Genomic DNA, 16,639 nt, shown 5'->3' with positions numbered 1-16,639 from the left:
GGAACGGAGCCTGAGGTCAAATGAAAACAGCTGAAAAAGAAGGGGATTTTAGGAGAAAAGACCAGAGACATAACAGTTTTGGTTCACTCCATTTGTGCATAGTAGTTTTCATGGCTGTACATCTAAGAACCAGCTGTCAAACTGAAAGTTTTCTTCAACAAATGAATGGTGTATGAACAAATACGAAGAATCTCAGGAGCAGGGTTAAGCCCAGCCTTGCAGATACCTGGTATGAAACTACATTGTTTGCAAAGAGGACCTGAGCACTGCAGGTGTGATCTCCAAGCTGGCTGCACTGTGGAGTCTTACCTGGTCTCCCAGCAGGTTTGCTTTCCCATGCAGGAGCCATCCCTGTTCTCTTTTTAGGAAACCCTCTTCCTCATCCTCTAAAGCCAGGACTTTGACTGGGGATGCCTTTGTTTCACAGCAATTCTCTGAAGATGGCTCACTTTAGTTCACTATCTGTCATCCTGTTTCCAGAGCAAAACAAGATTATTCAATTAGTCAGGAACCTGCCAGCTTTTGTAACATAAAGTAGTGTTTACTCAGAAGAACATGCTAAATTAAAAATATATAATAAACCAACAGTCACTATAAACATATATATATATATGTTTCTAGCTTACTGGGAGTCACTGTGCTATTTCAGACGCTCTTGCAGAGCCCATCTTTTTTGGTCACAGCTTCTCACTGGGTTCGTGATTTGAGAGCCAGTGTTGTCTTGCTCTCAACCTTGCCAAGGTTGGCCATTCCATGCAATTGCAGGTCTGTTACCTGCCAGGATTTTTGACCCACATCTCTGGATGTGCTTTCCTGGGGGAGATGCTTAAAGGGAGATGTTTCCTGCCTTAGGAACATGAACTCTCAGCCACTTACTTCAGTTCTTGCCAAGGCTGTATAGCTAAGCCACCAAGCACTGTCACTAGCCTGTCCACAAAGATATGAGTCAAATTGTGTCTGCAACACCTCGTTTACCAGACAGAGTCCTTTCTTTGCATGGCCCTTTGCAGAACCGGTAGTGAGGGTGCCAGTCTCCTGGGAGCTCTTTCATGGGCTGTATTGTCCCCTGAACTACGTGCAGACAGGCTACAGGAGTGCCTGGCATGCCTAAAAAAGTCATTGAAAATGCCTTTGGTTTTCTGTGGAGGTATCCAGGAAAGCTACCTTTGCCCTTTCAGACTGGATGTAGTGTCTGCACAGAAGACTTTGAGGTATGAAGGAAAGGATGGAGATCTCCCTCTAGCCGTGTACTCACTCTCTCTCTGCATCCAGAGGTGGAGGGTTGAAGGCCCAGGCACCACTGAGGAAGGAGAAACATGGCTTTGACCCCTCTTTGTGCCAGTGCCCAGTGCAAGCTGTGAGCTTGTCTCACACTGTGCAGCCCAGAGTCCCCATAACTCTCTGGATTTTCTGGCTCTAACCTCCCCATTCCCTCTTCTGAGTCCTGCTTCTGCCCTGGTTCTTCTGATGGTCTTTGGGATGGTCAGCAGTTGGCAGCCACTTGCAGAAGTCATTTTCACAACCATGTGTTTAGCTTTCTTAGACACTGTGTAACATCATAGCAGTTTATAGAGGGCTGGATGGAGACAGCCTAACATTTCTCCCAGAGTTACCCCCACTGCTGCGGCCAGCTCTGCCCTAGCTGCAGCGTGCCGGTCACCCCGGCGTGTCTGTCACCACGGACAAGGGACCAGGGAGCCCTGGCACACAATCACCCTCTGTCTGAACTCTGCCTCAGTGGGTGCAGACCCAGGGTTATAAATACATCCCTTCTCCTGCAAACCTTTTCTTGTTTTTGAAGAAGAAATTCAGATAAGGTGATGGTCCAATGATTCATTCCTCACAGCACCAAGCCTCAGGGAACCTCTAGATATTCTCCTGACCCCAAAGTGGGTCCTGACCAAAACAACACCCAAAGCATCTCCAAATCTATGTGCTTTGCAGAGCAAATGAGGGAACCAATTTGCCTGTGACCTGGATGGCACCACAAAATCTCCTTGACGACTGCACTTTCACATGGTTCAGAAACCTGGCAGTAAGCGGTCTCACAGCCTCAAGTCCCCCTCCTCTGCTGGTGGTATCACAGGACAGCCAAATCAGGTCTCCCGTAATGAGCTTCAATTTTGTCAGGCAGATGAACCCATGGCTCTTACAGTAGTTGGCTTTGTGCATGCAAAAGCATTAGATTGGGTGTTTCAACACCAGCCTCTCAGCTTTCATTTACTTAATAGTGTTTATTACCTGCCTTATTACAGTAATTATCTGAGTATTGCAGGGTGCTGTAAAAAGATCAGAAAATGGAAAGCGAGCTCCCAGCCAACCCCATAAACTCAGGAGAGCTCCTGCCTCCCCGTAACCCGTGCTGTACAGTGTGTTTTGTTCCCCACTATTATGAATTATTGTTATAAGTGGTCTGAGGGCTCAGACTGAGAGACTTCAGGCTTAATCTGAAATGAAGTCAGTTAAATTGGCTTGATTCAAACAGAATTTGGAAGTCTGTGCCAGTGAAGGCTTGCATAGTCTTTAGGAAAATGAGTCTGGTTGCTTCTAAAAGGGAAAAAAGAAATCTTTGAAAGCCATGGAGACAGTGACTAATTGCAGTATAATTAACAGAAATGAGATTCAGGTTTAAAACGGGTAGCGGCCATTCCCTGTACTTACACAGAAATAATTTAGCCATTTTCTAATTGTGCCCAAAATTGTTCTTGTGGGATTGATACTTTAAAATTGATCTCCTCTGACTAAAAAACAAGAGCCCTGGTGAAAAAAAAAATCAAAACCCACATTAAAGGAAAAGTCTATGAATAGTCAAAGGTCAGAGTGACACAGATAGTATCTGATATCATCCAGTGGAGCTGAACCAGGATGTGCACATTTCAAAGCCTTAATCACTGTACATGTTGTCACTGAAATGCTATTAGGATAAAAATAGTGACATTGAACCTCCTGATTTTCCACAACATTCGCTTCAGTAAGACATTGGCCCTGTGACACAGCAGTGTCTTGTGGGTTGTGCAGGTATCTAGTAAGCCAATTGGCTAATCAGGGGGAGCGACTGAATTTAGGAGCTCTCTGATTAAAACTGTGCATTTCACCCTTGTCCACTGAATTGCAGAAGCAACTTAAAAATCTTCTTATCAAGGCCCGAGACTGCTGTTTGAAAGCAGGTCTGGTTCTGGCGTCAGGCATGCCCTCTCTGGCTGGGCAGCAGGAGCTGGGGCAGCTGCAGGCAGGGCAGGGAGCTGCTGAGACTTTGGGGCAGCATCCTCCTGGGGAGCGCTGGTGCTGCGGGGCTTGGAGGATGCAGGCTTATTGCCAGCTCGTCAGCCACCCTGTGCACCCCCAAGCAGGGGCCCGTGGGGCAGGCAGTGCCACTCACAGCACCTTACAAGCCACCTGGGGTCTCCTGCTCTTCAGAAGAGAGGGGCTCAAAGGATGAACAAAGCACTTTCAGGGTTCATCTGAGAGTGGCTGGTTCAGTCCCAAATTCTCTTGGGATAAAGGTCATTATCAGACCATCCCAGGGCACTGTACAAAGACCAGAAAAGCAAATACTTTGACTGCTGCAGGTAGCATTCTTCAGACACTGCCAGGTTCATTGTCACAAAGCCTGGCGGGCTGTTTTCTTCTCTCGCCTCTGTGTTGTGTGAGTGGGTATGTGAGACTGCAAAAAGTGCAGAGCATTTGTCCTTTCTTTTTGGAGTGCCCTTTATCTGCCTTTTTAAAAATGTTTTTCAGGTCATGACCTTCCTGGAAACTGTGTCTAATCTTTCCAATTATACAAAAACCCTTGGTTAGGTTTCTGGTGCGCAAAGTACATTCTGTGTGTTCCTGAGTTGGTCAGACTTTACCTGCTACATCTCATCCTCTATTTAAGTGGCCTCTTTATAATACCGAGGTCGAAAGGGTTGCGACACAGAGATTCAGAGGCTACCAATAGGCTGATAGATAAACTGGACCTGGCCTGTTTCTCCTGAGGACAAGTAGCACAATCTGACTTGTGTCCATATGCTAACCACAAACTACTGATTCAATGATTATTCACCTTACAGCAGTGGGAACCCTCAGGTTCCTATTTCTTCCCAAGTACAAGGTACAGTCTTTTCAAATAGTACACCTGCAGTAGCTGGAGGCACTAGTGCAGCTTGACGACTATGGAATGGAATTTCAAGGAAACCTGAAAACTAGGAGGACTCAGTTAATAACTGTGGCATCTGAAGGGAGGTTGCCTCCTGCCTAGGTCAGGAATGGGCAGGGTAATATCTTCTTAAATAATTCCAGGTAAAACTGTATTTAGACATGGCTTTTTCCTGAGACCCTTTGCTTCCTACCTCATTGCTGGGAGCTGTAATATATCCATGGTGCACCTTTGCTTCACAGTGTTTTTCTCTGCTCCACACCTAAGTTTGTGCTACCCACTGCATCCCCAAAGCTGTGATTTACATAGCAGAATAGGGACTGATCCAAAGAAAACAGGAATTACTATTATTGCAACCCTAATGTTTAGGGTTTTGGTTTGTTTGGTTGTTGTTTGTTTTGTGTTTTTTTCCTGCACATTGCTGACTTGATTCACTGTTACTAGTCATCAGCCACTCTGGGATCCTGGCTGGATTATTTTCTAACGGCTGATGGAATCAAAGCAAAGGGTGATATGCAATGTTAGCAGCCCTGTATAGATGCTGGACTAAGTCCCTCATAACAGATGTTGCTCATTTTTTTAAAACCTGCATATCTGCACTTGTGCAAAGCAGAGTCCGGATTAGCAGCCTCTGCCCTCACCCACTTTTCCCCGGTAACTTCACAAGCTGCAAGGAAAGGAGCCTCACCTCCTCCAAGGGCACTGGCGTGTGTCTGGGCTTGCAGGGAGCCGCCACCAGATGACACTGTTACCTCTAAGAATTAACTAACACTAGAGCAGGTCCGTGAAATTACTCCTCAGAAAAAGGGGATGGAGGAGCCTCCTGCAAGCCGGGGGGATTGATCCCCATATTCCAATTTATCCATCCAAAGTCAATCCTGCTGATTCAGAAATGGAATTAGATAAGGAGTTTGGTTTACAAGTAGTGGTACAACACTACGATTTTTCAAGTCTAAAATGCTGCCATCATCACTTTGAACTGCTGAAAATGTCACTGTAAAAAAAGGTTATTCTTCTGTCAAAGTTTCTCTTTCTTTTTTTTTTTTTCGTTTTTCCGCAATGAACAGGGTGTCTCATCTGTTCTCTCCTGTCTGACACACTCCCTTCTCTGCTGGGCTTCATCCTGCCCAGGACCAAATCCCTTCAGAGCTGCATGACTACTCACAGATTTTTTTCTTATGGATTTCAGGTGGCCCCTGAGACGAAAGCAGTCATGAAGTGGTTGAGATCTATCCCATTCGTGCTCTCTGCCAGCCTCCATGGGGGTGAGTTAGTTGTGACCTATCCTTACGACTATTCAAGGCATCCTATGGAAGAAAAAATGTTCTCCCCCACACCTGATGAGAAGGTAATATTGGTTTTGCAGGGTGAGCATATCAGTATGGTTTCCATGTATGGAACTGTGGAAACTTTTTCTCTTAACAAGTAACAAACTTTTATTTATTTAGATTGTATATCTGCATGTGTGTATATGTATGCATGTATGTATTAAATATGTAATAAATCACATGTTTTTATATATAATGCATGTATATACACATATATAATATGATTTATACATTTATTTAATGTGTTTGAAAATATAGGATCATTTACACACTATCAGCTTGATCTGTAAAGATTTACGCACGTTTTGTGAGGCAAAACATGATTTGACAAGGCACAGGTTAGGAAAGGCCAGGCTTTTATTATTTAAAGGGTGAAGACTATGATATTTTTATGACTATGATATTTTTACCACTGATTTCCAGAAGAAAAGGAACAAGCTGACCAGGAGCGTTATTTTCTGTTGGAATCTGTAGGGGAAAAAAAAAAGGCTGGCTGCCATATGGTGGCAGCCTTGTAACATTTATTACCAGGTCAGATGAACGGGAATGGTTTTTCCCTCTCTGTCCCTGGAAAGTTCCCCATTTGGGACTCATTGTAAATCTTCTGTGAAATATTTTGCCATCTTTCCTATTTCCCTTTGGTTTCCTCAATCTAGTATTCATTGCTGACATGCCCACTAGGAGAACAGCTAGCTTTTAAGCCTTCTAGCGTATGTTAAAAATGTCCCTGGTCTCTTAAGAAATAGTGGAACGTTATATAACGAACAGCAGTTGAAAATAGTCAGAAGTTGATCTTTGACTTGAAGCATCTATTATCTTTGAGCGTACCTCTGGGCTGACTTCTTCTAAAGTGACAGTTCTCACCAGCCTCTATTAAATATTTAAATATTTATGACGATTAAACATTTTCTATATCAATCCATTTTTTCTGAGCTGTACAATACCTACTGACTATGCATGTGTGACGATGATTTAGCAATAAAATAGACCAGGCACTGCACAGTAAAAAGCCCATGTAAGAAACGTCTGATGGGTCGTAATGAAAGCTACAGAAGCTCTTGGTGAGGGTTAAGGGAAATGATAAACCTGTGCACTTATATCCCATCACCTGGGCTAGGTGTATCCTGATTTATGTGTAGATGGTGGATGAATATGGCCATGTGTGCCTTATCAAGCAGTTCGCCTGTAGGATAGAAGAACAGCAGTCCCTCCATCATCTCCAGTCAGGGACATCACGTGAGTTTTGAGTGAAACGATGCAGTCACACGTACAAAGTGCTCCATCCCAATGCAGTGAGCAGCTGGGCAAGCCCTAATGGCATCCCTGGTTTGCGACAGTGTAAGACACAGGACCTTACACTGGTGGCTGCTACATAGTCAGTGGCTGCGAAGCCTGAGAAGATGGCTAAAACTTGGAAGTTTAAAACATACAGGGGAGGGCTGGGGATGTCCTCAATTAAAACCGATTTTTCAAATGAGTCAGCATTAACAACACTACCAGCATCACTTTAAATTTTGCTCAGAAAGTTATAAAACCTGTACCTGTGAAGTGACCTGCATTTAAATAATGTCATCTGCAGCTGCTGCTGCTGGGGAACCTGCATCCTGAAATATAGGAGCTTGTTTTAGCTGCCATACATTAGCCATAACCCTTGTTCTGACCGCTGACCTGTCGAGTTTGCCATGCAAGGGAAAATGAGGCAAGTTTGCACCCTTGGCCGCAGCCCAGGGTGAAATACTGCAGTGCAGATAATGGCCAGAAATTAAAAAGTCAAATTCTGCAAAGTACATTCAAACCAGGTTGCCCTTTTTGAAAATGCATCTGGGTGCTGCCACCTCCCTATGTCTCTCATGGTGTATGTGTGATAGCACAAGGATCCAAGACACTGCGGATTTCAAGCCTCTTTAGCCTGCATCGCAGCCTGGGCTGGTACCTGCTGGGACCAAGGAGTCTCAAAGCTGGACCATGTCCTTACACTCACATACTTGCATCTGGTTCAGCTCACCTAATCCAGAACTATCCCATTTTTGGCTTTTGTGGAGATGGATGTTTTTAGCAGACTCTTGTTGCTTTGTGCTATGTAAGAAGCTGCACTGATGCCAGTGCGCACAGGAGCAGAAAGGCATACACCAAGTTCACTCCCTTTGGTGAATGGAAGCACTCCCTTCCCTCCCCTGAAAAACCCAACCTGTGACAATCAGTGGGGTAAAAGCGCTGGCCAAGGTAACAGCACTGATCCCGTTTTATGGAATGAAGCATCACACTTCCAAAGTCACAAGGATTCCTCTGTTTTTTCCCTTTTTGTTCCACTGTGTTACACCTAACTGTCTAGGTTTTTTGAGGTCCGTGACTGGTCATACCTTAGCTGCTAAGTGATAATAAGCATATTGCTATCTGAACACATTTTAACTTTTTTTTTTTAAAGTTTAACTTTTTTTTTTAAATCAAGTTCACTTGATTTTGGATTTCTCATTTTCTCTTCTCACTACCACCCATCTTCGTTCACTTGCACCAGTGGCCAGGCAAAAGCCTTATGCCTCTTGGTGTGAAACAAGAGAAGAAAGACTTGGTCACTAGAAATAAAACATCTGCAGATGTTTTTGGGAAAGGTGAGGAACATACTCCTAAGTCACACAGGCACCTTCTAAACTTTTAACAAATATCTTCCACAGAACTGGAATCCAAATTCCTGTAGGAATTAAAGATATTGGGCCTGGTGCCAAACTATTGGCAGTAAAAGTTCTTCTTACCATATTTAATTAACATCCATTTCTTTCCAGCAGAACTTTGAAGGAGACATAATTGTCTGGGCTGAGCAATACTTAGACACATAGAAACTCAAGGGACATACAAAAGCATTTTGTATTATCAGGATTTTTAGTGTCTGGTCATCAGAAATATTTTGGTAAATTGTCTTCACACTTACATATCGCTCTCTTTCCACCTTTCCTTGGTCACCTACCCGATCCCATAATCGGCTCAGCTTTGTGATTATTAGAAACATTCGTAAATACTAGATCAAAGCTGTGTGCTTGGTCATTTTGGTCTTTATCCTTGATGACAACGTCAAAGATAAAGTTTTAAGATCACTTCTAAAAACAGGATTTTAGCCACCCAACTTCTTGCATGTGTTCTCTTAAGCAATATGCAATGAAACTCGTGATGCTGAGTAGTAGGATCTAGCAGTATCTGATAATTGCTGTCATTTCAATGTTGAAATCTGAAATCATAGCTTTTGTAGATAACGTTCAAATAAACAAAAAGGAGAGGGGGTATTTCTGAACAAATTTGGAATAAACATTGGAGAAAAATGGCAGGAACCTGATTCAAAGAAACGGTTTCTGCAGATCACTGCTGTTTCTTCTGTCTTCACTACATGTACCTGTCACTTTTCCTTTCTGGGTGGTGACTCCTCTGCTCTTCATCAGTCTTAACACTCTTAGGAAATCAGTGGTGACATCCTCCATCACCACATCCTGTCCTTTGCTTTTTAGGAATGGTTTCTGCCCCACAAAGAAGCACCTGTCATTGAGATCCGACTGGCAGGTTGTCCTGTGTGAATGATAAGTGAAAAGCAAATTGACGTTGTCTGTTTTAAACAGCAGCGGCCAATGCAAAGATCTGGTTGGGCTGGTGTAGGTATTTTTGAAACGGTAAAAATAGCAAGAGATAAAACATTACAGGGAGAGCTAATTTCAGCTTTAAAACCTGGGACTTGAATTACAACCAAACAAGCCCTCTAATCCTGCCCCAGGTGATAGGTTGAAGCCAAGTATCACAAAATCCACTGGTATTTAATGTTACCTCTGGCTAAATGAATTGGATTGCAGAGAAGGACCTTGGAGAAGAGGACAAGTGAAAACTTCCTGGCAGAATATCCTTGCAAGGAGGCTCACCCCCTCCATCAGCCTCGAGGACGCAGGGTGGCTCATTGTCTGGGCTCGCAACAGTAATAGTTACTAGCAGTAATGACAGTGTTTACAGTTTGTAAAAGCAAATGTATTTTAAACCCTATTGTTTCAGATGTTTAAAATGCTGGCTAAAGCCTATGCAGATGCACATCCAGTCATCTCAGACCGATCCGAACTTCGTTGTGGTGGAAATTTTGTAAAACGCGGAGGTATTATAAATGGTGCTGAGTGGTACAGCTTCACTGGAGGTAAAACCACTTTACCATCATATCAAGTGAGGTAAAACCTCTATATGACCTTTATGAGACACACGGTTTTGAAAGAAATAATTTTATTCATTTCAGTTTGCTTTAGGTCAGACCCCTGCAAAAAATAACTTGTAAGGGATTTAAGTACCAAAATGTATGTTGGTAACATTTATATTCAGATACCATGGGATGTATTCAGCCATGATATGACCTGAGAAAAGTTAACAAGTTATACAAGGGTCAAATGTGTCATGCATATAATATCATTCTAGTTTTAAAATCTGAAATGTAGAAATAAATGCTTAATGCTATGCTCTCTTTCCTTAGCAACATGAATTTGAACCCCTCCTGCAGACTATGCAAGCGCAGTTTAAATAAACTCTTTTTCAGGAAAAACTACAACAGATACAAACATCCCATTCATTTGTGCTGAGGTTGCTAATTTGATTTCCCCAATAATAGTATTTAGTTTTCTTCAGGAGTCCTGAAATAGTGGCATGGATGAAATATCAGCGTTCATAAAATTTTCAGCAGTGCTTCAGTTGTGTTTTCAAATAGGACTCAGCTGGATACCCAAATAATTATGTTGAAACTAGGCATTTAGAGAGCTCTGGGGCATGAGTGAGTATTAGGTTTAAATATCTTCGGCTTACATTCTTCTGAAAATTATATCCAGTGTCTTTTGTACAGAAACAGTTTTGAACATACTAAAGGCAAAAGGTCATATCTTTGCTGGTGACCCTTGGCAATCACCTCTGATACAGCCGATTATCCAATTACCATGATTAACCAATCCTTATCTCTCTATCGCTGCTTCTTGGTCAGGTGAATAATAATTTAAAATGATGCTTTTTTGCCTGAAAGAAGTGTCATTGCCATTAGTTAATTTGTAGTTGAAACAAGTTGTAGAATCCTGAATGTGTTGAATACTTTTTATATATTGGCCATGCACACTCTTTACAATATGTATATCCACACCCACAGGGATTGCATTCAGCTGACTGCAACAGCAAAGCTCCAGTTAAGGGTTAAATGGCTTGTTCATGATCTCTCCTTTTTCTTTTTACACCTGTAGGTATGGCAGATTTTAATTACCTTCACACAAATTGCTTTGAAGTTACCGTGGAGGTAGGATGCGAAAAGTTTCCTTTGGAGGAAGAACTGTTTACAATCTGGCATGAAAACAGAGATGCCCTTCTGAATTACATGGAAATGGTACAGCTCTGCTTTTACAGACCTTTGTGCTTAGGTTTTTTCTTCTTCATTATTTGTCAATATTCACTTCTTTACTGTTTCCCCAGTTAGTTATCAACGAGATAGCACCGACTCAATCATCACACTCCACTCAGGACCCCAGTGCCTCAGTTTGCCTAGCGGGACACACGTAAAATATTTTGCCTATCTTGCAGGAACGATGGAGACTGAGGACTGTAAAGGCCTTGAAAACAGTGGAAAAGGGAATTGTCTGTCAATACTTTGTTCAACATTATAAACCAACTGTCCAAAATTTAATGCTAGAGAAAACCCACATATTCAGAAAAATATGAATCAACCTTTCTCTTGAAGAATAAACCAAAAGGTTTTACTTTCCAGAGAGCTTCTTGGAACTTTTTCCTTTCCATATTCCATGTTTGTGGCCCAAACCCTACTGCACAGCAGCAGGAGATTTAGATTCAGCTGAAATTGAGAGGTACTAAGCATCTTGCTAGAAATGCCGTTTCCACACTTTTCAGCTTGATTTCTTGGTAAAAGTAGTTAAAAAAGATCTGAAGCCTGATCTTCTAAAGGAGCAACTGTATGTCTGTGAGCATTAAAACATGCTGTTTAAAAGTAATTTTTAATAGTAAGTTTAAGCTCAGCAAAAACAAATACCTCACTGACAATAAGTAAGTGAACACAGAAACAGAAGGTGCTCATCCTTCAGCCATTAGTAGATTAGCTTTCTGTCATGCCTTATTTTGATAGAGTACGCAGTAATTTAAAATTGTTAGGAGTGTTTTTATGGCCTTTCTAAGCAACCTTTTGCTACTTGTGGTAAGTATTATCATTCAATAAAGTCTACAGTACAGACCACCAAACTCATTTCATTTTACAGCTGTCTGATGAAAATGAGTTTTAGTGAATCCAAATGGAGCTGGGTTAAATCCATATATATTGCAGTTGAAGTCTTCAAGATGTAAAGATTTTTATGGTGTGAGATACTGTAGAAGTCTATGCCGGAAAAGCTTTTTGAGTAGATGCAGGACAGTAAGCAAAACAACTTTGTAGATAAGGATGACTGAATTACTCCCGATAAGGATTAAGTCTGCCATAACCAATTCAAACTTTTCTTATTCTGATATATACCAGGCTGTTTGGTGTGTGTACAAATCTACTTGGCTTAACACGCAGAAGTAGAATTCATTTTCATAAATGCTGATCTCTTCTCCCCATCAGACATGGTATCAAAACACTCTCCCAAACTTACGTGGTACAGACTTGAGGCAAAACCAAAACCAGTGTATTTACTAGATCAAAACAAATCAACATTGTTAAAGAAATTTCAATTTTGTCATTTTTATCCCATCATGTTGTAATTGCAAAATTATTATTGAAGTTGGATGAGGTCATACTACTTTGAGTATGTCTTCATTGAAAATTAAATTTGGGTCTGAGATGACTCTTCTGACGAGATTTACTCACTATCCATACGAGAAATCCTCAAGTCCATGCTGAAAAACAAATTGCAGTGCTTCATCATAATAGTTAAGGGGCAGATTTCAAGTCCTTACACTGAGTCATTCCTAAACCCTCTAGTGAATAGCTCGACTCAGTATGGAATGGCTATTTAACAAGAGCAGTGACAACACAGCCTCACCTTAAATAAAAAAACGCTGTCGCTAGACTAGAGGGTTTTTTTCCAGCTTCGTATTAAGAATTACTGTAAAATTGGATATTTTAATGTTTATTTTTAAACATCTCTATATTCCAACAGAAAAGCAAACATATTTTTTCCATTGTTTTGATGCTTTGTTCTTTTTATCTAATTTTCTTTTGTGACAAAGGATAACGTGGAGGCAAAAATGGGAGGAAGAGAAAGAAGGGTGGGGGGAAGCGAAGCAAAGAACAGCTCAAGTTGATCATAGCAGTTCAGGGGAAAAATCAAAATGGAATTACTTTTCACTTAAAAAGGTCATATAGAGTTTCCAATAGAAAATATTTTCATTTTGGAAGGTTGCAAAAAAAGAACCCTAAGAGGTTTAATGTTTAATTACTTGGATTTCTTCCTGTTTTTTTTTCTTGAACTTCAAATATAGTGAGCTGTTTGTGCACCTCCTTGTGTGACAGAATTCACACCGCTCTTTAGTTTGCCACCAACCACGTTTCTCATCACCTCAAGCAGCTGGGTTCTGTGCTTGTAAAGAAGGGGAAAAGGATATTATACACACTGCTATCATGACGTTCTGACATGTAGTGAAGTGTAGGCAGCAGAGCGATGATGAGTCCCAAGCAGCTAAAGAATTCCCTCACTTATTCCTATTCACTAATATTAAATAAGAATATTAACAAATTAATAATTTTCTTAAATATTATATGTTTATTAATGTGCATTAGTGTATTTGAGAATTATTAACAAATATTGTGTTAAAGATTGTACATTAAATAATACTAATACAAAAGTATCCATCTTATTCTTATTTTATTCTTATGCTTCTGCTCTACTTCAAATTAGTAACAGTGTGTCTATCACAGGACAGTTGTTCAGTTTTGGTTCTTTACCGCTAAGCAGTTTGGGATCCTTTTAGATTCAGTGAAAGAAAATGAAAACTATGTATTTCAACTAATACTAAAGACCTGGTTTCCTTATACAACCCACATTAATTGATTCTACTGCCAGGATGGCAGTGTATTTTTTGATAAGTGGTAATGTGTGAAAGGTAATAATTCTGCTTGGTTCTGATTTGTTTCACACATCTTTTAGTGCTGTACTTCGAATAGATTAAAGGGCTGTTGCTTCATGCTGAATTAACTTCACTCATAGCACCAGTGATGCCTTCTCATTGTGTATAGAGCATCAGATTGTTTTCTAAAGCCTTAACTTTTCATTTCTTCATGGTTCTGTGTCTAGGGCAGACATTCAGAACAGTCTTTAAATACCGTGGTCAGATCATGAGGTGCCAGTGATCTGTGCAGAGAAGGGACGCTCAATTCAGAGCCACATACCTAGCCCAAAAAAGCTCTTGTTCAGTTATTCCTTTCCCTCAGGCCCCTTGGAGCTCCCAAAACAGAGGAAGTGATCTGAAGGGGCTTTAGCGCCCGAGAGCCTCTAAAATGGGTTAAACCTCTTGAACACTGTTTCCTCTCTACAGGGGTTTCCTTGTAGAAGATGAGGAGGTGGTACTATAGTAAATTACTCCCATCTAACTTTGCTTTGCTTTGCCAGGTTCATCGGGGGATAAAAGGAATTGTGTCTGATAAGTTCGGCAACCCAATAAAAAATGCTCGTATTTCAGTCAGGGGTATCCAACATGATGTCACCACAGGTAATATTTTTAGTTTGAGCTTTTTCCTGGGGCAGGGTGAAAGCACTGAGAGCTTAACCTGCAAAAGTCTTGTCGTATTTGATAGAAATGGCACCTTAATGGAGAATTGAAGGTTCAGCTGTGGGTTTGTTTCTAGAATAACAGGAGAGAAGACACATCAAACTGGCTGTTGAGTCTGTCGTGTCTCTGGGATGACGCAGTCCTTGCTGTTAAAACTTCCACATGGAACTGTCTGCTGTCCATCAAAGCCAATGTGTCTTCAGTGAGATTCAGAAACCCACCTTTATGTTTCATGTTTGGGGGAATATGGCAATAGCCCTGCTCAGGGGCTGTAACTCAGCATGTGGAGGCACAGAGCCCTGATAGAATAAGGTAGTTGAAATATTGTGAGCATGAGGTGTAGACATTAGAGTAGGGTCCACACTGACTTTAACAACAGGAATAACTGCAGTGATTGAAGGACAGGCAACCTTTTTTTGTTTGTGTGAAAATCACATAAATATATGCGATTTTTGGACAATAGTTATATCAAATGCAAAAAATGAGAACATTGAATTATGTTCACTTTATACCTGTCGCCAGCTGGTAAACAGGTATTGAGGCGTATGCAACTGCTGATTTTCACAGTCATAAACTTCTGAGCTTTTAGGCTCTCACTGAAATCAATGTTCTCATTTTATTATTGATTTCAGTGAGAACAGGGTAGGCCATAGGAGTGCAAAATAGAAGACATGAATGGTAACATTTTCTCTAATGATAGTTGTTGAATCAATTCGTAAAGCCAGAATGGTTTCTAAAGTAGTGGATGCTTTCCAGGTTTCAAAAAAACTAACAGTAGAGGGGATACAATGGTGGAGATGATGCAGATTCTTGAGGCTGGTGGGAGACTCTGGCATGAATTACGGTCTTTTTCAAACTTCTTCCCAGACAATGGCTTTCCATTGGCAGTGGACCTTTAAAGAATTAAGAATTAAATAAAAAATATGTTTACATTGAAGGAAAAAGGAGTATTTGTTCTCAAGTTAGGTGGGGTTAAGAATGTCATATGATTAAAATGTCTTTTAATTTCAGTGTTAAAAAAGACTGAGGAATTCCGTGAGAAAATAACATCAATGCAATATTAACTGAGTTGAAAAACTTACCATTCAAAATAAAGGAAATTTAAAATGAAGAATAAATATTCTGTTTTAAAACTCCCTGCTTTTGCCTGTAGGCTCTAGCCTTCAGCTGGAGGAAATTTACATCCATTTTACGCTAATGGCAATTTATACCAGCTGTAGCTCCAACTCCATAGTCTTAGGTGCTATAATGTCTGCAAAGTAATTGAATGTTATATAATAAAAGCAGGGATTTCTTGGCTCCTTAGACAAGCTTTTTTTTTTTTTTTTTTTTCCAGCCTGGATTCTGCTTTCACTTTCTTAAGTTTCATATAGTTTTAAATTTATTTGATTTCTTCGGAGCTATTCCTTGTACCCCTGGGAAAGCAGCATGAAGGAAAGCTCCCCTTCCCTATGATACAGGCACAGCAGTTACTGACATTTTCTATGTGAAATTTACTCCAATAGTTCCCAAAGGCCAGATTTTCACAGGTGGAGTCTCTTTTTGTCATTCAAGAGTTTGCTTCTGAACTTATTTCAAAACCTGCCCCCTGAATGCTTGTGCTATCTGTGCATGCATCTGTATGTGAATATGTAACTATAAAGGATGCAAGACTAAAAACTAAGCTCAGTTTTGTTGTGCCTTTACCTTTCCTAAGCTGCTGATGGAGACTACTGGCGACTCCTGCCGCCGGGGACATACATAATCAGCGCCCAAGCGGTGGGATACAGCCGGGTGATGAAGAGGGTCACCATCCCTGCCAAGATGAAACGGGCTGGGCGAGTTGACTTTGTATTGCGACCTGTTGAGGCTTGGCCTAACAAGCTCCTCCGCCGGTCGATGGAAGACATGTACGACCCGTACGACCCGCTGGAGCTTTTTGACCCTCATGCCCAACACGGGCAGCCTGAGGCTCGAGGCGGGGCACTGTCGGGCAGGGAGAAGCCCTGGTGGTGGTCTTACTTCAGCTCTCTAGACCTGCACAAGCCTCTGTGGCTACTCAAGCAGCACTGAACGGCGTCACGGTGCTCTGCTCACCTGGCTCTTCTGCCCTTCCACCCGACTTCAGATGCCCTCACTGCTCTGGCAATATTTAAATGTTTCATTTGAAAATACAATGTTAATTCAAGCACGCTTTCTTCTTTTGTTTTCTCTTCACACACAACTGAGTATGTTCAAGTGTTTTTATATATTAAAAACAATGGTGCACATCCCTTCAAACGCCAGGTTTTATGCAGTTTTTTCTTGGTAATGCTCTGTACTTCTGCCCATGTAGTTAATCATCACATTCATTATTTATTAGGTTCTAAGTACCTGCAGGAAAATATTCCTGATCTTTTAATGCATTTTTGTACATCTTAACACATTAATGACTATATACTAAAAACAACTT

General features: G+C 41.2%; 1 protein-coding gene across 1 annotated transcript in view; it reads left to right on the top strand.

The window, feature by feature from the left end:
- CPZ (carboxypeptidase Z) overlaps nt 1-16,260 on the top strand; it is a 37,363-nt gene extending 21,103 nt beyond the window's left edge. The window contains exons 7-11 of the mRNA XM_009328820.1: nt 5,328-5,486; nt 9,490-9,625; nt 10,701-10,840; nt 14,049-14,148; nt 15,905-16,260. Of these exons, the coding sequence (XP_009327095.1) occupies nt 5,328-5,486; nt 9,490-9,625; nt 10,701-10,840; nt 14,049-14,148; nt 15,905-16,260 (891 nt within the window). The remainder of the gene's footprint in view (nt 1-5,327; nt 5,487-9,489; nt 9,626-10,700; nt 10,841-14,048; nt 14,149-15,904) is intronic.
- The last annotated feature ends 379 nt before the right edge of the window (nt 16,261-16,639 follow it).

Source organism: Pygoscelis adeliae, unplaced genomic scaffold, assembly GCF_000699105.1.
Source record: "Pygoscelis adeliae isolate BGI_AS28 unplaced genomic scaffold, ASM69910v1 Scaffold66, whole genome shotgun sequence".
Taxonomy (NCBI): Eukaryota; Metazoa; Chordata; class Aves; order Sphenisciformes; family Spheniscidae; genus Pygoscelis; species Pygoscelis adeliae.
The sequence above is the reverse complement of the archived record's forward strand: the minus strand, read 5'-3'. Positions and strand labels throughout refer to the sequence as shown.